General features: G+C 40.1%; 5 protein-coding genes across 6 annotated transcripts; 3 read left to right on the top strand and 2 right to left on the bottom strand.

Annotated features, from left to right (window-relative positions):
• Positions 1 to 3,885: 3,885 nt before the first annotated feature.
• On the bottom strand, positions 3,886 to 5,739 carry LOC106716818. The gene is made up of 3 exons (XM_045684276.1): positions 5,632 to 5,739; positions 5,317 to 5,406; positions 3,886 to 4,898 (listed from the first exon to the last, which is right to left on the bottom strand). The coding sequence occupies exon 3, from the start codon at positions 4,883 to 4,885 to the stop codon at positions 3,929 to 3,931; it is 957 nt and encodes a 318-aa protein (XP_045540232.1). The 5' UTR covers positions 4,886 to 4,898; positions 5,317 to 5,406; positions 5,632 to 5,739; the 3' UTR covers positions 3,886 to 3,928.
• Positions 5,740 to 9,102: 3,363 nt separating this feature from the next.
• On the top strand, positions 9,103 to 12,072 carry LOC106716113 (esterase E4). The gene is made up of 11 exons (XM_014509592.2): positions 9,103 to 9,255; positions 9,395 to 9,549; positions 9,636 to 9,775; positions 9,872 to 10,014; positions 10,163 to 10,348; positions 10,457 to 10,647; positions 10,768 to 10,936; positions 11,056 to 11,272; positions 11,476 to 11,585; positions 11,675 to 11,807; positions 11,883 to 12,072. The coding sequence occupies exons 1-11, from the start codon at positions 9,132 to 9,134 to the stop codon at positions 12,055 to 12,057; spliced, it is 1,743 nt and encodes a 580-aa protein (XP_014365078.2). The 5' UTR covers positions 9,103 to 9,131; the 3' UTR covers positions 12,058 to 12,072.
• Positions 12,073 to 12,706: 634 nt separating this feature from the next.
• LOC106716888 lies at positions 12,707 to 15,937 on the top strand. Its single transcript, XM_045684163.1, has 6 exons — positions 12,707 to 12,905; positions 13,372 to 13,490; positions 14,800 to 15,005; positions 15,140 to 15,286; positions 15,363 to 15,608; positions 15,733 to 15,937. Exons 2-6 carry the CDS (start codon positions 13,484 to 13,486, stop codon positions 15,868 to 15,870), a joined length of 744 nt encoding a protein of 247 aa, XP_045540119.1. The 5' UTR covers positions 12,707 to 12,905; positions 13,372 to 13,483; the 3' UTR covers positions 15,871 to 15,937.
• A 1,891-nt stretch (positions 15,938 to 17,828) lies between these two features.
• LOC106715861 (RNA-binding protein 5-A) lies at positions 17,829 to 22,113 on the top strand. Of its 2 annotated transcripts, XM_045684315.1 has the most exons (4): positions 17,829 to 18,028; positions 18,152 to 20,362; positions 20,923 to 20,976; positions 21,820 to 22,113. In XM_045684315.1, coding segments are annotated over exons 2-3 (2,205 nt in total). In that variant the 5' UTR covers positions 17,829 to 18,028; positions 18,152 to 18,158; the 3' UTR covers positions 20,924 to 20,976; positions 21,820 to 22,113. The 2 variants fall into 2 exon arrangements, with proteins under 2 accessions (XP_045540271.1, XP_014364742.2); XM_014509256.2 differs by having other exon boundaries at positions 17,829 to 20,362.
• Positions 22,114 to 23,381: 1,268 nt separating this feature from the next.
• Positions 23,382 to 24,035, bottom strand: LOC106716673 (probable 5-hydroxyisourate hydrolase R09H10.3). The gene is made up of 2 exons (XM_014510275.2): positions 23,722 to 24,035; positions 23,382 to 23,527 (listed from the first exon to the last, which is right to left on the bottom strand). Exons 1-2 carry the CDS (start codon positions 23,974 to 23,976, stop codon positions 23,441 to 23,443), a joined length of 342 nt encoding a protein of 113 aa, XP_014365761.2. The 5' UTR covers positions 23,977 to 24,035; the 3' UTR covers positions 23,382 to 23,440.
• Positions 24,036 to 25,378: the final 1,343 nt, after the last annotated feature.

Here is a 25,378-nt window from a genome sequence, read left to right as displayed (position 1 = left end):
TTGTACGAAAGTGTTCGTAGATAACGTGTTACAAATATGTAACACGTTATCTACGAACTAAAAGTATTTAACTAGTAAAATGTAACGCTAATATTATTGGTGCTGAGCGTGTACAGTATGTTGCGGCGAGCGGCGAGCGGCGGCAGGTGTGTGTCTGTGCCGTGGGACGGGGGGAGGGGGGGGGGGGGAGGTCGCGGTTCACGGAGCGGGGGAGGGGAGTGAGGGAGGGGAGTGGGGCAGCGAGGTCTCGTCTCAAATGAGAATTCCTCAGGCGGAGATCAATTCGCGAAATGTTCACATTTCGCAAACGTCTCAACTTGGAGATAGTGATGTGACACGATACGTCGCGGCTATCGATAACCAAGATTTTTATACTATTTTGTAACACATAGGTACAACGGCAAACTTAGCTTTTTTTGTAATGTCTCAAATATTATAGATAGCATGAAAAAAAAACTTTTTCATGACAATATCAGGTAATTGTTTAATATTAACATTTCCTTCCCAACAGAGATGAATTTAATGTTTTCTGTTTGAACGAATCGTTTTAAAATCGAACAGGTTATTGTACTGATTTCAAATGTTTACACAAATTAGCAAACATGGAATATCTAATGGGTATCCACATTTTTGTATCGTCACTTACAAAAGTGGACAAACAGAAACTACTTTATCCATTAATGCTTTATTTGCTTTTCACATAAGTAAAGTGTTGAGACAGTCGCCGTGACGTAACAGACGTACGACAATACACAGAAGCGAACAAACTAACTTATGAACTTTCAGTTTTATATGGTCCATAAGATAAGTTAGTCTTTAGTATTGTAGAAAAAAGATTGAGAATAAAGTAGAAAACCGTTTATCGATACTTCGTTTAGGCGAGCGCAGTCGGGCCTCACCGGGAGCACCGTGGGATCGTAGCGGCATATCTTCGCAAAGCGTTAAAATGAAATGTTCGCAATTTGAATATAGTCCGTGTCCCGTTCCCTCCATCTCCTCCCCCGGACTTTCTCCTCGTCCCCTCCCCCGGGCATCCCCCACCTCCCCCGCATGGCCCCGAGTGCTTCTTGTTCCCGATGTAATTGCTAAACTGTTAGCACTTTCTTGTAGAGTTTATTTTTTCTCGGAGCACATCGCGATGGAAGCAAATTAGTTTCTTTTCTTCAATTGTAAAAATAGTAGAAAATTTCCAGAGCAAATTAAAAAGAGATAAGATTTTATTTTTATCATCATGCTTCATACTAATAGGTATAATAAATGCAATAGTTTGGATGGATGGATTTTTGTCACAACCTATCTCTAAGACGGCTTAACATATCTCGATGAATTGTGGCACAGAGAACACATAGACTATACTTACTTAGTTTTTATTTAAAATCGCGGGCAAAAGCTAGTAAATATATAATTTGGATTCTTAATATGTATAAGTATTTTTCCTGTCGTATTGGACTCTACAAAAATACTAAAACAAAAGTTATGATGACAACAATAACGATGGGCTTTGACGAACTTTGGGCGATGTGTGTATAGTGTCAGTAGATCGTGTGTCGGCCGCTGTCACCTTCTCTATGTCTGTCTGCTTGTGGACGTGTTTGTTACAGTGACATCACACAGCGGACATAAGCACTCGTAAAAGTACATATATCTTATTTTTAGTAAGTTTATTGTAATCAATAACAACATCGTATCACAACACAATGGGCGTCTCCGCATCAAAGTAACAAATGAAGAGGTCTGTGGCGGGAGTGCGTCCCTCCCATCCGCGTAGACACTGTGTAGCCGTGTCTCTACGCGGTGGCTACGCGGCGGCTACGACAGGCAACAGTTGCGGGCGCTGGGGGGGGGGGGAGAGGGGTTGTCGCGCGCCGCTATTGGTTGAAACAGTGTTGCTACTGTAGCTTTCCGCCGCCCTCAGACACACGCCCACACAACTACTGCCTACTGCTCACTGCCCCTTGACTGCTGCAGTCAGGAGGTGATGACGCTCTCACCGTAACAACCACGGAGTGATGAATCTGTTTAGTAAGCTTAGTGAACTCATGTTAAAAAACATAAAACGTTTAGCGGTAGAACATAAAGCTATTAAGAGAGAGTGGGTAAGTTGCGCTTGAAAATAATACAGAAAAAATCCAGTAGCTGATTCGAACACACAATACTTTATATTCCGCAGTTCGCACGATCTGTTCTCTGTCCGTAGTTTTTGCTGTCGCAGAACGTCGTAAGACAAATATCTGCAAGTCGCCGCTGACGCCGACAAGATCGCCTTCCCTTCTCACACCACGCGGTATCTGCGGGCACAACACAACGCGCGACGCGGTATTACGTGGACATGACTATTTTCCTATTATGTACTCTATTTTGTTTTTGTGCGATCTTAGCATAACGTAACCTTAATTTGATACGTAGCTGCCTATTGGAAGTCTCCATCTTAAATAAGCTTGAGTTCTAAACACACAGATTTCATCGTATTGATTTAATCTCCGTCAGAATATTGTTAACGTTGTGGACAATATTACACGGTTTGATCAAAATATATTATAATTTCATCTAAAATGTTATCTACCTTATCCATGTTTAGTTAAAGGCTGTTTATTATCCGGCGAGAACTGACAAAGCTGACCAACACAATAATTTACAGAATGTGCCACTCGGCTGGCGGGGAGCGCCCGGAGGAGGCTCTGTGGAGTTGGCCCACACGCGTCTGTTCCCGACTTCAATATTATACTCAATATAACAATATTTAATTAACTAGCAAAAACAAAAATTGTGATTCTGTTGTTCATGAATTTTGACGTTACCAAAACTTACTGTTAACTAAACTATAAAGATTCTCAATTTCCGACTGATGTGAAAGCAGCCGGTGACAGCGCGACGCGACGTAAAGGCAGCTGAGCGAAACGACGTATCTGCAAAGGTATTTCAATACAAGCAAGGCAGTAACGAAACACACGAAGAAGAAAGTATTAAAAATATTTGACGACCGAAACGAAACATTTTTCCACAATACAGTAATTTATTTTTAAATTCAACAACATCTTTAGCGCCATCTAGTGATGAACTGCAATAAGTAATATTTTGTTAATACTATTGGATACAAGATGTCAGTAAAGTCCGAAATGCTGCTTTTTCAACAGCAGACGTAGTGTTACTGCTGTCAGCCAATAGATGGAGTTTGTTTTAATTAAAATACCTTCCGTTTTGGCACCTTATTTTTCAGCTTAATAATACTAGATGGCTCTAGAAGAATAAATTTCAAACTTTTTTGGAATAAATTTTAGTGATTATAAAAACGAGCAAAACTGGTGATTTAAGAGGGCTCGCGAAGTTTTCTACCTAGTCATAATTTATAAAATATATATTTAATAAGTACATATATATCTTTTAGTGTATAGTATGGAATATTAGACATATTTTATTGGTTTTATAATTTTCTAACCACCTGGTTTATTGTTTTGTCATTCTGTCTGGTGTGAGTTGATTAAGTAAGTCAAGTCTATGGGTTTTTTTTTTTCTTATTAATGAACTTGTTAGTCATGAGCCGCGCGCAGCAAGAGTTGCGCGACTCGACGGTCAGTGGAAATAGGCACTTATCTGATGATTATTTTTTCTTAATAACTGTAACATTTAATAATATAACAGCTCTTTGTTTTTTATCGAATTTATGTCGAAATATAAGTACTCAAGTATGTTTGGATGCTATTATATTATGAAATAACAAATTAAATTCATAGGTGCTCGGCATAATATACCTAGACCTAGATTACAGAACTTCACATATTTCTTTATCATGTGAATATTTTTTAATGTAATTATGTTTTATACAACGTACAATACAACATATCACAAAAAGAAAAGTCCGACAAAGTTTATCTAAAAATGTATTTCGTACACAATAGGGGCTCGTGTAGTCTAAGTTATGTTGCTGGCCTCAGTCCACCAGCTCGGAGTTCTTTCTGATGAAGTTCTTCTTGATGTAGACGTCGGGGTGCAGCACGTCCTTACGCCCCTGCTCCTCTCCGCCGCCCTGCGACTTTGTGAGCGAGCCGAGCAGGTTGAGGCTGGGGCCGCCGTGCTTGGCGTAGTCGATGCGCCAGACGGCCGGCGCTGCGGGCTCGCGCTTGTACGCGTAGTGCTGCTGCACTGGCGCCAGCGCGCCCACTGGCAGCTCCACCGACAGCGAGCCTCTCTCCCCGCGCGCTCCCCGCTCCCCCCGCTCCCCGCGCTCCCCGCGCTCGCCCGAGTACTCTCCGCGGAATTCGGGCTGAGCGCTGTACGTCTTGTCCTTGTACTTCACCTTGTGCGGGTAGAACTTGCGCAGTTTCTTGCGCCCGAACATCGAGGTGCGCTTGTTCTGTTTGCTCGATTTCTTTCTCTTCTCCTTCGACCAGTTTACACGCTCCGTCTTGAGCTTCTGTTTTTTGCGTTTCGTCACGCCGTTATCGAAGTAGCCAGTGTTCTGGACCTGGAGAAAATTCGACAGATCCTCGCTGTTGATGAGCGGGTACTCGGTCCTGCGGTTGACGGGCTGCGTCGTCCTCTCGAGCGACAGCTTCTTGTAGTTGATCTGTTGAATGGACTTCTCTATGAGGTGACTGAGCGTGCGGTCCTGCATGATAAGCCGGCAGGGGATGCTGGGGAAGTTCCTGCAGAGCACGGACTGCATGATCGCCAGCAGACGCGCGCCATCAGCCGGCGTGGCCTGTCCCGCCTGGTTCGCGTGCACCACCGCCGGCTCCAGTGACAGGTTGTTGCTATTGTCACGCTGGAACTGAGACATCATCTTGTTCATGAGCGCGTTGTTGCGCAGTATCTTGCCGCGGCAGAGCAGCGCACACGCCAGTACCGCCAACACGTGCAGCGCCGCCGGAGTCCTCCGCACTTGCATGGTTCTGATTTATCTGTAATTTAGTATGATTCGGTTAAAATGAAAGTAGAAATATAATTTGCTAAGTATGCGAAGAGTTCAGAGAGTGTGCGACAGCCGACAGGGCGGGCTGGAGTTAGGTTAGGCGGCGCGCTGGAGACATTTAAATACTTGCCTAACTCATTGTTTGCTCACAATGTTGTCAAAATATTTGGATAACAATTTACCAAACATAAGACGCATGTTATGATACGCCTCTTTGTTATGAATACGCACAAATGATGTTCAAAATATAATCTCTATGTAACAGATGTAATCTAATGTGTCAGTTGAGGTCTTATACTGTAGAAAGTAAGCCAGTTTTACTTTGTAGCTTGTAGCAAACAGGTTACTTAAAAACATTACTTGGCGCAAAATTTATCTGATTACTAAATTTATAGTTAACAACTTACCGAAGCCGACTTGCTTGTAAACTCTACGTGCAGTCGTATCCGTGCATCTGGTAGTACAAATTGCTAATACTCTTCATAAATGTTGATTCTCTGTAATCAGAATTTACAGATATAAACAAAACACACAATACAACAACAGCTATATGTATGTGTACCTATATTTCTTTTTTCTAACTGAGGTAAAGTCTGCGAATCTCGCAAAGTTGTCTCTGTCTTAGGATACGTTTACTGAAAGAAATCTACACTATGAATCTCCCTTAGTAACTAATTAATTACTCTGAGAGCGATTGTAATATAATAATGACTGCGATTTACCTCAGTGATGCGCCACGAATAAAATTTGGCGAACGGACGCGTCGTGTAGCACAGTGTCGGTGTCGGAAAGAGTGTCGGTTGGCGAGTGGCCGCCGTGTTTGTGTGTATTGTGTTGCAGGGCGCGGCGGCGGCGGCGGCGGCGTGCTCCGCGCTGTTTGTAAACACGCGGAGCTCGTGCCCGCTGCACCGGCCACAGGCACGGACACCGCACACCGCACACCTGGCATTCAGTACTTGCAGAAATACTATAATCATACTAAAATTATAACTACATGTGAATGTTTGGATGGAGGGATAAATGTTTGTTACTAGGTATCTTCAAAACGGCTTAAAGGATCTCCATCAAATTTGGTATAGATGTAGAATATAGTCTGGAAAAATACATTGGGCATTTACATTTTTTTTATTATTCCGTGCGGACACAGTCGCGGGTAAAAGCTAGTGTGTTATAAAACTAACAATAGATGATTTATAATAACTATTTGTGATTCTATTTATCTTATTATTTCTTGGAGATGATTCTCCTATATTTTTTAAGAGCGTTGTATGATAAAAACTACTGTTAACGCAACTATTTTTGGTTACGTTACTATTATTGTAGTGGTCGCAGACACCGGCCAGTACGGCCCTGTGCTCAGTCACGTTGTTTAGTGATAATGTTTGGTTTTAGATAAGGTCCCGCCACCTCCCGTTACTTCTCGTCCGGCCGAGACGGTGACGTGCAGAACTGCGGCCAAACACAACATCCGCTGTCACGTCGAACTGAAAGAAGTGATTCAGTAAATCAGATTAATATTAACCATGTTCGATCAACACGTACCGAAAAATTCTATTAGTTCATATTTCCATTTTTTCATTAACTAAAAAAACTACATTGTTTTGTTTACTACTGTTGTACTAATGTTGTTGTACTACTGCTACTGTGTTTTGCTGCTATACGAGTATCTATACATTTTTGAAACGAAAATAACATTTTCGTAAAAATAAAAATTGATTTGGATATTAGACACTGAATTACGACTCACGCGCCATCTCACAATAATCACAAGCATTAACTTACCTCTTTGTTTTTAACCACTATTATTCACTAGATGGCAGTTTATCGCGTCCTCTTAGGTTTATTAATTTCAACAGAACCATCTCTTAGTAACACTTTTCCTCGTTTTTTTAACCCATTTCAAAAAAAAGGATAATTCTAAATCGTTTCTTTTTTTACCTAAAAATGCAAGTTTGTGCGATTTTAAATTACGTGATTCCAATTCAATAACTTGGTAATTTCTAATTAGCCTTAATTAGGGTATACTATGATGTTTCCTTTGGTCGTATCAATGCTTACAAAACATTTAAATGACTGTCGCTTTCAAGATGTACTGGCGCCAGATTCCCCGACAATAAATAATGCAATGCCACTTAACATTAAGTAGAGATGCAGTTATTCAAGACTCAATCATACCAAAAAGCGCAACCAATACGTTAAATTATCATAAGAATGGCAAGGCAAAACAATTCACAGCCTCATACACGCCGCGCCGGTGATTACTTTAAGAAAATACTATTATTTGATTTTTCATGCAAAAGTTGTATATCAGATTCAACATGGATCGAGAAATTAAAGTCACTTGAGCATTTACAAAGTAGAGATTTACTGTTTTAGAAGAATTGCAGTTTCAAAATATGTAAATACTAATATAAATTAAATATTATATTGACTTGTCTGAGAAGGTCTGATCAATATCTGTCAGACGGCGTGGGTCTACTCGTATGTTTGTCAACATGGCGGATGACGCATGCGCGGCGGGCCGGTTTTCCCGCCACACAACAGTATTTTCCTTGTCCATTTGTAATTCAAGAGTCATTATTTCTTTATCATATGATATAATAGCTTTGCTTTATTTATGACAAATTAACTAGGTATTAGAATAACGTGACAACAAACTAAGAGAGAGAAAAACAAAAACAAAAATTTACAACATACATTTTTAATCGCTTAAGTAAATGTATCGGATGTATTATAATAAGTCTATAGATCTATAGACTACAACACAGGCGATTGCATTATCCATACATACAAACATGCTATTGATAGCTATATTGAGATCAAGGCAAGTGCATTCGCGAACCAAACATAGCTCATCATAGTAAATACGTATTGTTTTTTTTATGTGACTACAAAACTGATAACATTCCTTACTCATAATTACTACGAAATGCCTTTGTCTGTAATATAAGAAATATGACAGTAAACTGCGTAGAAAAACTCATAAACTGTATTTAGTTGTCGAACTCATTAATAGCTTAACTATCTCCAGATGGTAAGATAAATCATGATTTTGCTCTGTACATTATGATAATATTATGAAAGAAGCTGGTTATTTATACGATGACAGACTGACGAATAACAAAACAGTAAGATGTTATAGTTCTTTTCATATATCTTGACGGGCCAAGGTGTTCGGCGCACCCTCCTCCCGCGTCCCACTACGCACGGGTTTACCTAAAATTGTGTTCTGCTAAGCGACTCGCGACTCATTACTGTTCAGATTTCTTGGCGGTTCTTAACTTCGCGAGAGTTGCTTCGCAAAACAAAATTTTAGGCTTAGCGGGATGTTTGGGCCGTCAAGATATTTGAAGAGAACAATACCTTTGCGGCGGGAATTAAAACTCTAAACCCATGACTCAGTGAACAATGAGGCTGGGAAACCTCCATTACACATGGCATCTTCTAAACAAATTTATTTCCTAATAAAATTATCCTGTTACAACTAAGATAAAGTTGTTTTAACTACGATAAAGAAATTTTTAAACTTACTTGACCTGCGAATGATCGTAAGTTAAAATATTTGGAGATTTAAAAAGATTTTACAATAAAATAAATACATAAACAATGTATTAATAAATAAGTAAGAAATAAATAAAGAAATAGTTCATGGAAAGTAAATGTATAGAGGTAGTCGATATGTAGGCAGAGTATCTCAAATATACTCGTATGTAAGTAAGTAAGTAGTTTGTATATTTGTCATGTAAAAAGACAACCTTGCAGAAGAACGCATTCAATTATCTTCATTGTGTTAAAAATAAACTATTTATGTATATGTCTAATTATGTGAAGTTTGTATTAAGTTGTTTCATATATCTTAAACCTTTCGTATAATATAATGATCGATTGCTTTCCTTCTTAATTAAACAAACATGATCTTTGAAAACTGATAAAGAGAAAATGTATGTACGTTATCAAACGCTGACCTTTACTTTAAGTATAGGTTAGTTATATAACTGATTACAAATGTATGCCAGATTCATATCATATATTTCATTTTTTATATTTGTAAACAATACGTAAATAACAAACGAAATAGTTGTAAACAATTACTCGTCTCTACAACTAATGTATTCGTCACCTTAACTCACAACAAAAGAAAAAATACAACTCAAGTTTCAGGAAAAATTGTTAAAAAATATAGTCGTATATAAGGTGGGCACGCGTCCTGCTCGCCATTGCAATGACGACGCGCGCCATGTTCCGACGTGCGCTGCTAGTGATGTGCGCGCTGGGGACATGCGTGAGCGCAGGGGCGGGCCATGGGCACCATCATGGACATGCCCATACGCACAGCTCACACACAGGTCAGCTACTTTAAGCAAGTTATATAAATAAAACTGAAGTGAATTTTGCTAATAAGTGAATCTTGCTCTGTTCAAAACAAAAAGTCAATTTTAGTAATGGACCAAGTGATTTTTATCTCTATGTGATAATATGCTACAGGTGGGCCGTCGTTAGGGTCCAGTGAAAATCCCATAGCGATGACCCCGTCGGGACCCATCCGGGGGTCCATGATGCAGACACGACGCGGGCGGGCCTTCGAGGCCTACCGTGGCATCCGGTACGCAGAGCCCCCTGTCGGTGAACTGCGATTTCAGGTAAGTGAGACTACTTTTGTGTTCAAATAAGACCTATAAAAATAACTGAATGATCAATTTTAATAATGTAATCATACATCAATCAGCCACCGAAAATGATTGAGAAATACGAGGGAGTAGTAGACGCTACGCAGGAGGGCCCTGCGTGTCCGCTGCCTGCGCCGCCCGGGTACTACCTGGACGAGGATTGCCTGCGCATCAATGTCTACACGCCTAGCCATAAGAGGTAAAGTAACGAAAAATGGAGTGAGGAGGATTGAGTAGTCGCGAGGAAGGCGTTTTCATTTGTTAATTTTACTAAATCGTCGTATGTTGATTGCAGCAAGGAGCCACTGCCAGTGGTGTTTTACATTCATGCGGGCGGTTTCTACGCGTTCTCTGGTCGCGGAGACGTGGCGGGCCCACACTACCTGCTCGACCGCGATATCGTCCTCGTCACCATCAACTACCGCCTCGGCACACTAGGTGAGCATGTTACAGCCGAGCATGAGAACGAGCAAACGAATGTGTGTATTTCATTGCGTCGAGTGTGACCTCGTACGTTGAGTGAAGGCTTCAAGGGAAGATATGTTTGATGAAGTGAGGATGTTAAGTTACAAATATCGTTGATCAGGTTTTCTGAGTACGGGCGATGCGCTGGCGCCAGGCAACAACGGGTTCAAGGACCAGGTGGCGGCGCTGCGCTGGGTGCGGCGCAACATCGCCGCGTTCGGCGGAGACCCCGACCTCGTCACCATCACCGGCTGCAGCGCGGGCTCCATCAGCGTCATGCTGCATATGATCTCGCCCATGTCTAAGGGTTAGTTTATTGTGTTTGCCAGCAAAGCCTGCAGAAAGTTATTGAAATCGTTTCCATAATAATATTATTTGTTCCTCTATTACGTTCTATTTGTGTGTGATGTCGTAGGTCTTTTCCACCGCGGAATATCAATGAGCGGGTCGCCCACAATCCCCGGGCCAACACCCACCGACCTTCTACCACAAGCCCGGCGGCAGGCCGAGCTAGTCGGCTGCCCCACGTCCCCAAACAGAGAAATGGTTGACTGCCTCAAGACCAAGCCGTGGAAGGAGCTCGGAGACTCTTTGAATGGATTCTATGTAAGCAAGCTTCGATTTTTTAATTCAACAATCAATAAAAGCCAATGTTAAATTAGAACTTTAGAGTATCACAATAAATTTATCTTTGCAACGGATAAAACAAGTTCATTACATAAACAGGAGTTCGGTTTCGACCCGGTGGCTATCTGGTGGCCCGTGATCGAACCGGATGTGGGCCAGGAGCGATTCCTGGCTATCGAGCCTTCCGTTGCTATCCGCGAGGGCAGGATGCACGCAGTACCGCACATCATCAGCCAGACCACAGACGAGTTCTTCTGGAAGGCCTTCAGTGCGTATTCACAATTCATATCACGTCACATCCCACGTATACGTTCTACATTATCTTGATAATTCGTTCATTTTACAAGCGTTCATTATTTTGAAGATAACAGTGTATTCCTTTTTTAGCTATATTAAACAATCAGACCCTGTTGGACGGAATGAACAAAGAATGGGAGCAGATAGCACCCATCTCGCTGCAGGTCCCACGGGAGGGCGCAGCGTCTAAGGTCAACCGGCTGCGTCAGGAGTATTTCGGAAATAGAACGCTGATCAACGACACCGCCACCGCCAAAGCGCTCGGCTACCTGTACGGTGACGCTATCATAAGCTTCCCTGTGCACAGGTTAGCATTAACAATATAGTTTTTGATGTAGATATATCAGGAAGAGTTGTAATCATTTCTGAACACAAACATATAATTACTACAAAGATTACACGAATAAGATGGTTCCAGCGAAATACCACATTACAATACTAGAGAAAAGATGGAACCTTCTGACTTTTGTTCAGTTACGATCTACATAAATTATTATTATTATCATTTAGGATGGCCAACCTGATGTGCCGACACTCGCCCTATCCGGTGTACTACTACGAGTTCGCGTACGTCGGCAACCACAGCCACTACGAGGACCCCGTCACCAACAAGCCCACAGGTGAGCTTCTAGTGATGTAAAGTCCGCTCCTACTCAAAAGACTCGTCGTCGATGTGTCGTGAGGTTATTTGCTTGTGCGATTGTGTCAGGCGCGGCGCACCACGACGACCTGATCTACCTGTTCTCGCTACGGTACCGGTACCCGGACGTGTCCGCCGCCGGCCCGGACGCTGACGTCGTCGACAAGATGACCGCCATCTGGTACACGTTCGCAAAAACGGGGTACGTACAACATACACACAACAACACATGAAGTGTAATGAAAGCGGTGTATTAAATGTGATCTGTTTGTTACAGTGACCCGAACGCGTACGTCGGACTGGACCTGCCCGAGCTGAGCGGGCTGCACTGGCCCGCCATGACGCCCGACAAGCGCAACTACCTCAGGATCGACAGGACGCTCTCCATCCGCTCCAACCTCAAGGAAGACCGGCTCAATGTCTGGGAGGAGCTTTACCCTATTACATATTAATTGTTATTTTGTCGTCATAAGTTACGTTAAATAATAAAGAAATTACTAAATAATTTTTATCTTTATTTCACATACTTCAAATGACATGACATACAACCATTCTTTATAATAAACCTGTTAATTTCTTACTATCTGTTATTTTTGATAAAATAATTTCTGCTACACATATATGTATATCCTCTAGTTCGATCAATTGATTGTTTCTAAGATACATAAAGAAAAAATACTTTATCTGCCAAGATATAAAATATAATTTGCTTTGTTGTGTAGTAAGAACGAAATTCCTACAACTCGCCCTAACGCATGCGTCAAATTCATATTCTCGCCCTTAGTGCGTAGTGATGTACTTCGTTATATCGATAAACAAAAACGGGATATTGCAATATCCAATTTTGCAAATCAATATGAAAACAAATTTTTATGAAAAATTCCTTAGTACATTAACATTAAACAATGCACTTATCAGAGTAAACTGTCTTCATAACTTGATGCAATTCATGTCTTAAAATGTTTAATAGTGTATAAATAATGAACAAATAGCAATTTATTGTAATTTTTTAATAAGGCATCATATGTATTTTTACATCTTAACATAATGTACTAGATGTGCAATATACTATATACAGCCAGGAGTCTGCTTATCCTCATTAACATAAACAGAAGCACTTCGATATGGTCGCACGTCAGCAGTACTGTGTAGGGCATCACTGGCCGGGCAGCGTTCGCGCCGCCGCCATGACACTCGCAGTCCGCGCGCCCCGCAGTGCCCCGCGTCGTGAGTTGCGCACTGCCACTGCTCTACAATAATATAATTTCATAAAATAGCGGAGAAAATCGTCACCCGCTACGTACGTATCGATTCTGTTTTTATTTATTAAAACGTACGTAATACAAGCCATAGCCTCGCGTTCTTGTTTTCTCTTGCTCCCGAACAATCTACATATTTAATACGCATTATATTGAATCTGCATTTTTATATTTAATCTGTAACTAACAAGACGGATAGATTATACATATTGTCTTCATGTTTTCTTTTTAACTTGGTAATTTCGTGAACTCTACGCGAATAATTATTTTCTCTGTGCTTGTTCCAAAGTTAGAATATTTTTATATAATTTTAAATTAATTTGTTAATCCATATACGTAATGGTTGTCGCAAAATACTTTGTAATTTTATGTTCAAATTTGCCGGTGATCGTGTCGTGGGTGATTGTCGTTGCGAATAGGAAGTGACGTGCTCGTGTGAAGTGCTCGTCACTAAACCGACGAAGCGACGGCTTGTTGAAGTTGCTAAATAATGTTGTTATTTGGTAGGTGACGTCACGTGCTGCGACCCGTGCTTTTGTAGCGAACGCCCCTGGCCCAGGTGTCTGCTGCGGCCCGCACACTCCGCCTCTGAGCGCCCCTGGGAGCGCTAATACCGGATATGGGAGGTGATTGTTTATGTTTTCTGTTGTACTTTTTTTTATAAAGTTGTCAGTGTTTACGTTTAAAATACATAGATTTTATTATTGAATTTTAATTTTATGCATTTAATTTAATATGCTTGTAATGACATGATGTTTAAAGAGTGTGAATGGTTCTTTACTTCTGTTGATAAACACATTAGTGTGACCAATATTACGTTACGTTGCAGGTTCGATTCTCAGCTGAAGCGCAATGTCTGATGGTTTTTTGTTAATTTTTATGTCATGCCGTTTGTCTGATAGCGACGAGTTAAATTAAAATTATAGTAGTAATATGTACTTATTATCAAACAATACGCAATTGTTATGCGAAAACAAGATTTTGAAAATGTGTTCCTCTGTTGTTTTGTATAACAATCGCGGTCGCGACAGTGGAAATAAAATAACAATTTCCATTCCGTGCAATGTATCTACTTGATCAGTTCGTAGTCAATATTATATTTCTTATTTATAGCTGTAAGTATTGTTTGTTAGCCTTGATGCCTCACTTTTATTATACGTCATCTCGTCGGCGCTCGGCGACGCGTCTCGTCGGCGGCGAGCGGCGAGCGGCGCAGAAAGTTGTTAAAGCGGGACGCGGTGCATGTTTAATATGTCATTGAGCGATTATTACATACGAATACAATCGAAAATATTCTTTATTCCAACTGAATATAGACTACAACAGAATGTAAATTGACACTAAATGTTCAATGCAATCCATTGAAAAAACAGTGATGTTTGCATGAATTTTGAACTTTACATAATATAATAATAGCATTTAACATATATTGATATCGTCTAAGTAGTTTATAAGGCATAAAAACGTTATCCCTTGAATATGCGTAGGCATATTCAAGGGATAACGTTAGAACGTAGGTTCTGGAATAGATTACGACTTATTGAAAAAATATAGAGACTCAGGACGCACTCACAATCTTGTTTATATTACATTCTTTGAAATTTTTTATCTGTCCTTTTGCTCGCGACTTTGCCCGTGTGGAATTAAAAAGTTCGTAATTATTAACAGTAATCTATGTATGTGCCAAATTTCATCGAGATCCATTAAGCCGTTTTGGAGATATGTATTAAATGACAAACATCCATTAATTCATCCAAACTTTTGCATTTAATGTAATTAAGAAGTGAGGTCCGCTGCCACAAAGAGGACTGGATCAGTATGAGGAAAAAAGCGTAAATAAAATATTGAAATATGTCGGAATCAACTTAGTGTAGCGCTTGTTGACTTGTTGATGTAGAATGTTTGTACTTCACAATGTTGCATGTTGTGTTTCAGTGTCGGGGGAGAGCGAGGGCTGCGCGGCGGCGCGCACGTGGCGGCTGGCGTGCGCCGTGCTGTGCCCACAGGCCGCGCCCACAGCGCCCTCAGCGCCCACAGCGCCCTCAGCGCCCTCCGCCACCGACGAGGCCTGGCAGAAAGTGGTCGACGCCTCGCCGCCGGACTCCGTGTGGCACTCCATCAGCAACTGCGTCGCCTACCAGGTCCGTGTTCTTTATGCACTACTGCCGACTTGAGCCGATAAAAAAGCGATATGAATTGTTGAACCTCTTAATCGTTCTTTCACTTTTGCCCTCGCGACGTGCGACGTGTGACGTGCGACGTGCGACGTGTACAGGCGGGCGTGTGGCACAACCTGCTGTCGAAGGGCATGAGGGACGTGGCGAAGCCGGCGGCCTTCAAGCTGGCGCTGGTGTTGCGCCACACGCCCTCCGAGCTCACCGTGCGCCTGCTCGCCGACCTGCTCAAGTCGCACCCGGAGTCGGTGAGTGTGGGGGTGTGGGGGTGTGGGGGTATGAGCGGGCCGAGGGGGCCGGCGGCTGACGGCGGGGGTGTTGCAGCAAGAGGTGACGGGGTACGTGCTGGCGCTGCTGACGGACGACACTGCGGCGGCGGCGCGGCGCGGCTGCAGCGGGGAGTGCGCGCGCTACGGGCACGAGGTGGCGCTGCGAGACCTGCAGCTGTTCGGCGACTGCGAGCTGGCCGTGCTGGCCGCCTCGCGCGAGGAGTACGACGCGCACGCCAAGCTCGTGCGCGCCGAGTACTCCAAGCTCACGCACCACAACTACGTCGAGCTGCGCATCAAGGTACGTCTGCAGCAGCACGCGCTCCGGCCACTTCTCGTGCACGGTGACTGAGCGGACCGCGATCACTGCGTAGAGACATTGATAGTCTCTAAAATGTAATTTAATTTTCAAACTTCTGGTACAGGTGCTGAACCAGTTCTCGCAGATCCCCAAGTTGTTCCACACGGAGGAGTTCGAGTGCTTCGAGGCGGCGGCGCGCGAGAACATCGAGCGCGAGATCTGCACCTTGCGGGAACACCTGCTCACCGGCAGGACCGACTAGACATCGCGACACGTGCCCCCGACACCTGCCCCCGACACCTGCCCCCGACACCTGCCCCCGACACCTGCCCTCGACACATGCTCCCGACATCTGCCCCCCGACATCTGCCCCCCGACACCTGCCCCCGACATCTACCACCGAACCTTCCCCCGACACCTGCAAGTGGTAACACCTGTGACCTGGAAACTCCACATTAGCTGCAGTGATGCGAGCTGCAGGATCATTGTACTCAACGTTGTAATGACACTTATTTCTAGACCTATATGCTAGTGACGTCATCATTGCAAAATGCCTGTCTTTATATTACCTATTTGCCTATTTGTAAAAAGATTCTTAGCCATTTTATTTAAGTTAAGGCAGTTATTTATTCGTTGCATTTATTTTTGAAATAGAAGACTTTATTTATATTGATTAATTCGTAAATGTTAGGAAAACATTTTCATTGTAAAAATTGGCAGATATTAAATTTTATTTTACCTAAACATTGTAAAAGATATTTTTCCTTTTTGTATATAATAATTATAATGCAACATATGAAATATGAAAATTATTTTAACTTATTTGTTTCATATAAATATAAAAGTTTCTCAAAGAAACTCAACTTTAAATGTGTGATCTTTACAAATAATTACACAATTTGTAGTTTCTCGCTATTGTTTTTGACTTTTATCTCATTTTCTATTAAATTTTAATTGATGATATATTTAATGATTACTTTGTCTATAGTTATATTATATTATGTGCATTTATTTTGAAAAATATATCCACACTAGCTGTCGGTCGCGACTCCGTCCGCGCGGAATTAAAAAAAAAAAAATAAAAAATAAAAACTGTAAATCTAAACCATTCTCGAATCTCCACGAACACACACAAAAAATTTCATCAAAATTGGTCCAGTCGTTTAGGAGGAGTTCAGTCACATACACACGCACACAAGAAATATATATATTAAGATATACTTGTAATGATTTCATAGTAATAGACATAAGGATTACTCTCGCTACGTGGTTTTTTTTATCTTTTAAGTCCATTATTTATTATTACAAGCTTACGAAATACTTAGAATAAGAACTTTAGATTAAACGATATGTACTTAGGTGTTCAATAATGTGTATAATAAAGAAAATCATTTTAAATTATTATTTTCATTTCACACAAACATACCGTCCTCTTGGTGTCTATAAAACTTGGCATAAAAATAAATAAATTTACTGTTACTGGTAAAATAACATTTTGCCGACAATTTTAATTTGATATTATTCAAAAGACTTTTATTTACAAAAAAAGTATGTCTATTTAAGGATGTTTACTTTGATAACTAAGGCAAAAAAAGTCACAAATTAATTTTGTATGAGGTTTAATGTTATGTGCATAACGAATAACTAACAAGTATGAGCAAATCGATTTTATAATAAAATTAATCAAACAAATAAGTACTATAATTAAGGTATTTCAATACTTTTAAAATTTATTCCAGTTCTTTGTCTATGTATCGCTTAACTAAAAAACGTTGAATGCATTTCTTTTATATTATTATTTAATTTCTTTATGCCGTTTTGAAAATTTTGTCGCAAATAAAATTGAGCTTTATGCGATTTAGACAAGGTTCAATTTTTATTTGCACTTCTTTTTCATCAAGGACAAGCGTAGTAAGGCGTAAACGGTAATATTAAACCTTATTTCTATTCAATAGAGGTCGCTTTTATTTGCGATAGAAATCTGCACTGCTCTCCGTCGCCGTTTTTTGAAAGGATCCTAATTTTATCTCGATTAATTAATGTAAAGTGCGAATCCTCACCACTGCTACCAACCGCTACTTTCAGCCGTAAATTCGCGAAAATCAAATAGGCCCAAATTACGTGGATTATAACCCATCCATGTAGGGGTCAGTTCCATAGATACAGAATATACTCTGTGTTTTTAACTAGGTGTTGAAATATCATCTGCAACCATTTTTAATCTATGCTTTTTTAAATTGATCTGAGAAAAGAAAAATGGCGTGTTTGTCTTCCCTTCTAAATCTTTGATTAGAACTAGATTACTCAGAAGTCAATAGGGAATAATAATTGTGAAATAGATTTATCCAAACGTTAAATTTTTTAGCGACAAATCAGTGTAAAGGATCACAAGTACATTGAATCCGAGTTTCTTACAGCAGGTAAACAGTATATAGGAAGAGAGGGGTTCATTGTTCAACGGGTTTGCCACATTTCATCGAGGAAGGATCTTCTGCATCGGGTATGTGAGTACGTCTGTTTCACAATGCGGGTGATGTTCACAGGCAAGTGATGTCGTGGCGCAGGGACGAACGTGGCTCCCGCTGGGGCGAGCACGACGCTCGCTGGGAGGATAGGCCGCGGACGCCCGCCTGGGAGCAGAGGCGCAGCTCAAGCCCGCGGCACTCGCCTCAGAGGGACCGCCACCGCGAGCGGTACGATCGCGAGCGCGACCGGGACCGCCGCGACCGCTATGATCGCGACGCGGACCGCTTCCGCGGGCGAGAACGCTTCGAGAAGCGCGACCGCGAGCGCCGCCGCTCGCCGCTGAAGCGCTTCGATGAACGAGACATACCGGCCCCGCCTTCGCCGCCCAAGATCAGCGGCGAGAAAGAAATTTCACCGAATTACGATTCGGAATCCAACAGCCCTTCGGCAGTTAACCGACAGGAAAGCCATGCCGAGGGTGGCGACACTAAATGTGTGAAAATGGAGGACGCGCAAAGTCCCAATGGCTCTGCTGGAGATTGGTTCTGTAAATGTGGCTCATACAATTTCAAACGTCGTCAGGTCTGCTACCGACGCAACTGCCAGGGGAAACGCACAGAAGGTACCATCCTCGGTATAGACTCCGAAAGAGGGAACAGCTCCGATCCTAACTCTGGGATCACAAAGAGACTTCTTTTCAGACGTTTAGATGCTTTGACAACAGAAGAAAAGATTTTGGAAGTATTGAAAGAGAGATGCTCAATGCAAGTCATAGATTCTATTGCAGGTATTACTATAGGACGAGAGACATTGACGGGGGCTTCAAAATGCCTCGCTTATATCAATTTCAATTCTATCTCTCAATCCACAGCCGCTCACATGGAGTTGATGTCTTTAAATCCACCTCTTGAAATAGATGGTAAAGAAGTGTTAATTACTTTTTATAATGAGCCACCTAAACTACCAAAATCTGTTTCAACCACTTCAGCAGAATATTCATCTTACTATGCACAAATGGCAAACTACAATGCACCATCATCTGCGGCACTCTCAGAAGCAGACAGAGTCAATGCTGCAGCGGCAGTGGCCCAGTCTGCCATTAACGCTGCTCAAGCTCGGCAAATGTCCTGGGTGCCAGTGTCTGCACCTGTGTTTGTTTCTTCAAATTCACAAATGAATGCCGCAACCAAAATTCCTACTGGTGACGGCAAAACTGTGTTCACTGCACCTGATGTTAGAACATTTATGTATGATGAAACATCAGGATATTACTATGATCCTGCCACAGGCTTGTACTATGATGGAGCAACCCAATACTTTTACAACAGTCAGCTAAGTTTGTACATGTACTGGGATGCAACATCCTCCACATACATAGCCGCCACCCAAGCTCAGCAGAACACGGACCAGCCAAAACTGCCCAGTCCACCAGAAGCCACAACAGAAAATACTATTATAAAAGAACCAGAGGAAAAGAAAAAGAAAGATAAAGAGGATAAAGTAAAGGTGGCTAAGAAGATTGCTAAAGATATGGAACGATGGGCTAGAACTCTAAATCAAAAGAAAGAAAATGCTAGAAGCAATTTTGTAATGGAGCAACCGTTGGATACTGGTGCCAGTAAAGGTTCAGCCGATATAGGTTTCTCTGTTCTGGGCAGTACTCCCCCCACCTTGACACATGTCAGAGAACTATCACCTCCTCCGGTGTCGACTGATGAATTTCTTGTAAAAAAAACTGAGCCCGGTTTGTTTGAAAGTGATGAAGGTATCATCGACTGGGCCAAGTTGACATGCCTTGTTTGCAAACGTAAATTCCCATCAGTGGACGTTCTAACAAAACACAAAACATTATCAGACTTGCACAAACAGAATTTGGCAGAGTTTCGCAAGAAAAATGATCTCCTGCCGCAGACCAATGGGTACAGAGACCGAGCGGCGGAGAGGAGGATGAAGTTTGGTGAGGATGAGCCACCGCCTATTAGAAAGCGATACGAACCTTCTGAAAGTTCACATGCATCGGTCATGTCACATCCCCCTCCATCAGTTGTGGATACAATCGGGGGAAAAATGTTGCAAAAAATGGGCTGGTCGGAGGGCCGGGGGCTGGGCAAAACGGAGCAGGGCAGGATAGCGCCCATAGAGGCGGAGCAGCGGCCCACGCTGGCGGGGCTGGGGCAAAAGCGCGGCGTTTACACCCCCACACCAGGGGAGACCTACAGAGATACGGTCAAGAAGTTGATGATTGCTCGCTACAAAGAAGTTGTCGGACAAGAGGAAGGAAATCATTGGTGAGTTTTATTGGTTTTATATATAAATGTTAACTCTTTATTTGCAGGTTGGATTTCTGGAGGTCAGTGGATTTGGAGTTAACCAATCCTTTTCTTTGTGTCAACTAATACATTTATTTATATCAATTAACAGTAACATAATTTACTGAATTTACAATTTAATTTATTAAATAAAACATAAATATCTCATAAAATAAATATAGTTGGATTGAAAAAGTCATTTCTAAAATATTTCTTTTAATAATGTAATATTAAAAACACATTTAATTCACAAAAAAACTACTTCATTTGTAATTTGGCACAATTTGTTGTTACATTGCAACTATGTCGTGTATTTAAAGTTTCTGTACAAGATTTTTTATCACAAAATTCTTGGCCGTACTGTTTTGTCATAAAAGCTATCATAAAATGAAAGACAATATAAATGTTAAGTACAGTAATATTTTTTGTATGTAAATGACAATGAAGACTGATGTTGAAAATGCTGGGTTTGATGTTTCCACCAAAGGCAACATGTTGCAAACATTTCTAATGTGTTGATTCTGATTTCACAACACTAGATGTGGGGGCCGCAAGCGCCTTACGACAGAAGTGGCGTGCGCCCGCACTGTGCGGTGAGTTGTCTTTATATATTTGTGTTATTAATTCATATTTTCCACAGGTCTTTAGATATTTAAAAATAAATTGTTGTCAGAAATGTGAGCCTGAGGGATAATATTACATTTTAATGTGAAACATCTATAGGATCACTTGTAAACCGAATTATTGGCGTGGCGACGCTTGCCGTGGCGACGGGTCGCCACGCTATACTGAGGTATACATATATATATATATATATATATATATATATATATATATATATATATATATATATATTATTTAATAATATTATCTTTTATGCATATTACTTGTACACACACGATGTTTCACATCTACCAGGCATCCCATTGAGGGCTCACATTTTTATTTTTCTAGGTATACAAGATTTTAAACCATTGTCGACTATTGTATACATTGTATACCAGCATTTTATAAAAGTGCCTTTTATTCCTAGTTGGATATAATTTTTTTATCTGACTAAATTTAAAAGGTTATCTATCAGATAAATTTGACTGCCATGATAAATTGTATTCAAACATATTATCATCTCTACTTTTTCAAGTAAAATGTGAGAGATGGCATTATGTTTTTATGTGAGTTTGATGACAGTGAAATCCCACTCTACAATATGCCAGTAGCTAGGCTATGTTTAGGTAAATTTTCACAAAAAGGTAACAGAAAAGAAGATTCATCGAGTAATTAGTGAACATGAACATTTAGACAGGACATGGACAAAATATCTGTGATTGAAACTGTGATATTACATTAGTGCTTGTGACATTGGGACATGAGGGTGGCCATGTGCGACTCTATATTTACTATGGTTTAACTGACAAATATGACCATTTACATTGCAGAGTCAACGCCAGCAACCAGACTCCGTGCCAAACAAAGTTCTCTTACAAAATACAATCCTCTGTTGATATTTCTGTTCACATGTAGAATATGTCAGGAATAGGAATTACCTTTTTTTTTTGTTTTTTTTTTTACTGTCCCTCCATCACATACCGTACCTATATTACAATTAGATTGATAAAGATATGAACTCGAATGGATTCCATTATAAAAGACAAGTTTTTTTTTAGAGCATCTAAATGTTAAAATACTAAAATTTTATTAGATATTTTTGTACTAAATAAGACCATTATAGTGATAATTTATAACATATAACTGTTATTTTATAAATAATAATTAATATAGAAAATAAAAACAAATTAATATAAAATATTTATAATTTCCCAATACAAGAGCAGAAACGAAGACAAAGGAAAGCAAACTTCACTTCAACATTGAATATTGATAGAATTTGTGTATCAATAATTCTACTTGTACAAGTTTTAACGTTATTGAAAAGCAGCATTTTAATATTTATTAAAGGAGCAGACTCAATTTTGTATTATAATTTAGTTTTATTTAGTAAATAGTTGTCAGAACAATTTTTTTAAGGATATTTTAATATGTTTCAGCATATTTTTAAGTATTATTCACATATTAGAAATATAATTGTGTTTTAGTACCTTCAAAACAACTGATCATTAAATTTAAATGCAAAATTGCACATGAAATAAAAATGGATTAATTTAAAGTTGTAATAAATTAACTAAATCAGTTATTTTTGTTTTTATTGTTGAAATGTGTAGATTAAGGTACTTTAACATATGTATGTACATTATTATATAGTATTTTTTATATCAACATGACTTTTATTTTTATAACCTTAAACCTACATAATTCTTCATCTTGCATCTAATAAACTGAGGTATTTTAATTTTGAATTCAAATTTCTAAAGTGGAAATGCACAGATTTGAATATAAAAAATACTGATTACCAATAATTATATGTAAGAGCGTCGGTGGCTCACGGGTTAAGCACTTGACTTGCAATCTACAGGTCCTGGGTTCAAATCCTGCCATGTACCAATGTGTTTTTCGATTTACATATGTACATTTATCCGACGTTCTTAAGGTGAAGGAAAACATCATGATGTAACCTGCACATATCTGAGTAGAAATTCAATGATATGTGTGAAGTCAACCAACCCGCACTTGGCCAGCGTGGTTGACTATGGCCTAGTCACCCCCTAACTTGGGGTAGGCTCCGAGCCCCTCGGTGAGGACGTATAGTGAGCTGATGATGATAATATGTACAATATGAGAGGAGAAAACTTTACTCAACTAAATTCTTGACATCTTTATTACGCAAAATATTTTTCATCCAAAATTTCCACTTTGACGGAAACAACTCTAAAATGATTCGATTTATTTATTATAAGATGAAGAGAACGTTAATAAAACAGAAGATTATGTAAATATATAATTTTAATATTGAAGTTTTTGTGGTTAGGTAATGTGTTTGTCAGATATCTTGGCGGCTTTTAACTTTTTGCGATTCGCTGTATACAAAGTTAGATTTAGCGGGGGGAGGGCACGGCGACGCACTGATGACCTTGGGCCGCCAAGATATTTGAAAAGACGTGTTCAGCTGCCCCGGTAGGTGGTGTAGCCGTAGGGGCTGAGCAGCAGTGGGATGTGGTAGTGCGCACCCTCGGACACTTTGAACACGATCTAAGCACAAGAAAACTTAGGTTATATTAACACGAATGTTAAGTTTTTTAAATTAAAATTATTTAACTACAAAATTGCTTTATTACTTAGTTTTATGAAACGTATCTACGTAAAGATCTGTTAATTGACATAAATTATTAAATGAAGGAATTAATTTGAACAAAAATTAGTAATTAACTATAATATAAACCTACCTCAACAAAAGGATATAAAGTAGTCTTATCGTTCTTTTTAAAATAATCTTCGACATTGAACTTCAGTTTGTAAGTGCCCGGCGCCATGGAGTCCTGCGAGAAGGGAAACTGTACCCGCCCGTCGCCAGATGTCGTTGTACTGTGCCACAGAGTCCACGACTCGTCGCGTTGCTTGTATAGATCCACAAACAAGCCCACCGCTGGGCTGCCACTGGTCGTGTCAAGCACGTGCGTGGAGAGCACTTGACGAGACATTGCGATGTTTGTGAGAAATAACTGAGAATGGTGATGTCTCTCTCATTAATAAACGAGGTCAAATGTTACTGATAATCACTTAGGGTGGGGTTACACGGTTGATTATGTAATTTATTGATTTAACTGTTTTATCACAGGCCTGCTATTTTGATTGGAGCATAAAAAAGACGTACAAAACCTGAGCCTCTTCTCTTGATATTTGATATTAACTAATTCTTAAAGATTTACAATTTTGTCGAAATCTTTATAACAGTAATACAAAATTACGAGTTATGAGGTAAAACACTAATATGTAATAGTAATGTAAAAACTAATAAATATATAGGTACAATATAACACAGCACATATTGAGTGTGTGTACTGGCCTTTGTAATTATATCATGGTTGCAGTATCTGTGGTTTGCGGGAGATGATAACGCCTTAGCGATGTGAAATACATTTTTTTTGTTTATTAAAAAAAAAATATAGATGATGACATCTGACTGTGTTCACAAAACATTCAATAACAAAAGTTCCTTGTGCTTTCTCGAGATTTAAAGAATCTTTTTGGATTTGAATCAATCATCGCCTTAATAATTTATGCTCGCTTATTTTATCATAATTGTCCTAATTAAAAATAGAGATGTAATAGTTATATTTCCTTTATATAAGTAACTTATTTGCATCTCTATTTATCTGCCTTTGTCTCTACGGGGGTCGGCACAATATGTACTACTCTCTCGTACATCTCTTTCAACCGTCAAAGCTGAAATCACCCCCTTCTTACGCATATCCTCTTTCACACAATCCATCCAAACTTTTTTTACTTCTCTGTTTTAGTCTAAATTATTTCTAATTTGGTTACTGTTTATTACGTATTGGGTACTCAGAGTTGTCATTCCTTACTATTTTGCTAATGAAATGGTGAAATTTTAATTGCATACTTATTGGATGGTTGTGGAATAAAGGTCAGTGTGCCGTGGCCTGCAGTGGACCGGCTGGCGGGCGGGTCTGCTGCGGCACGCGCGGCCTGTTGTTACGGCCGCCGAGAAATAGCGCGAAATGTGGCGCCAAGCGTAGTCTACGGCGGGAAACTTACATAGAGCTGTTTGTCATTTTTTAATTGAATTTTGGCTGCTGGTTGGAAGAAGAGTATGGGAAAGGTCACAGAAAACGGTGGTGGATAATACTATGATTATATATTCATTTTTTTAATGATAGCAAAATAAATATTTCATAAAGAAACGGAAGTTATTTACGACTCGACCTAATACATCTGAAATTATTTGGGTATTCATTAATTTGATTAACTTCGTGCATTAAAATAAATATTATTTGTTAAGCAGCTCTATATGATATGCTTTCTCCAGAGAATAGAAAAGTTGCCGTTCTCTTATGCGGCTGTGTGTCCGTCAGCCGGAGA

Source organism: Papilio machaon, chromosome 25 (assembly GCF_912999745.1).
Source record: "Papilio machaon chromosome 25, ilPapMach1.1, whole genome shotgun sequence".
Taxonomy (NCBI): Eukaryota; Metazoa; Arthropoda; class Insecta; order Lepidoptera; family Papilionidae; genus Papilio; species Papilio machaon.
This window is presented reverse-complemented; position numbering and strand designations above follow the sequence as displayed.

Coding starts and splice junctions, on each gene's coding strand:
- LOC106716818 (XM_045684276.1), bottom strand. CDS start 4,885: ATGCAAGTGCGGAGGACTCCGGCGGCGCTGCACGTGTTGGCGGTACTG.
- LOC106716113 (XM_014509592.2), top strand. CDS start 9,132: ATGACGACGCGCGCCATGTTCCGACGTGCGCTGCTAGTGATGTGCGCG. Junction 9,256..9,394: donor TACGCACAGCTCACACACAG/GTCAGCTACTTT, acceptor AATATGCTACAG/GTGGGCCGTCGTTAGGGTCC. Junction 10,648..10,767: donor ACTCTTTGAATGGATTCTAT/GTAAGCAAGCTT, acceptor TTACATAAACAG/GAGTTCGGTTTCGACCCGGT.
- LOC106716888 (XM_045684163.1), top strand. Junction 15,006..15,139: donor GCAACTGCGTCGCCTACCAG/GTCCGTGTTCTT, acceptor CGACGTGTACAG/GCGGGCGTGTGGCACAACCT. Junction 15,609..15,732: donor ACGTCGAGCTGCGCATCAAG/GTACGTCTGCAG, acceptor CTTCTGGTACAG/GTGCTGAACCAGTTCTCGCA.
- LOC106715861 (XM_045684315.1), top strand. CDS start 18,159: ATGTCGTGGCGCAGGGACGAACGTGGCTCCCGCTGGGGCGAGCACGAC.
- LOC106716673 (XM_014510275.2), bottom strand. CDS start 23,976: ATGTCTCGTCAAGTGCTCTCCACGCACGTGCTTGACACGACCAGTGGC. Junction 23,528..23,721: donor CTTTATATCCTTTTGTTGAG/GTAGGTTTATAT, acceptor TCTTGTGCTTAG/ATCGTGTTCAAAGTGTCCGA.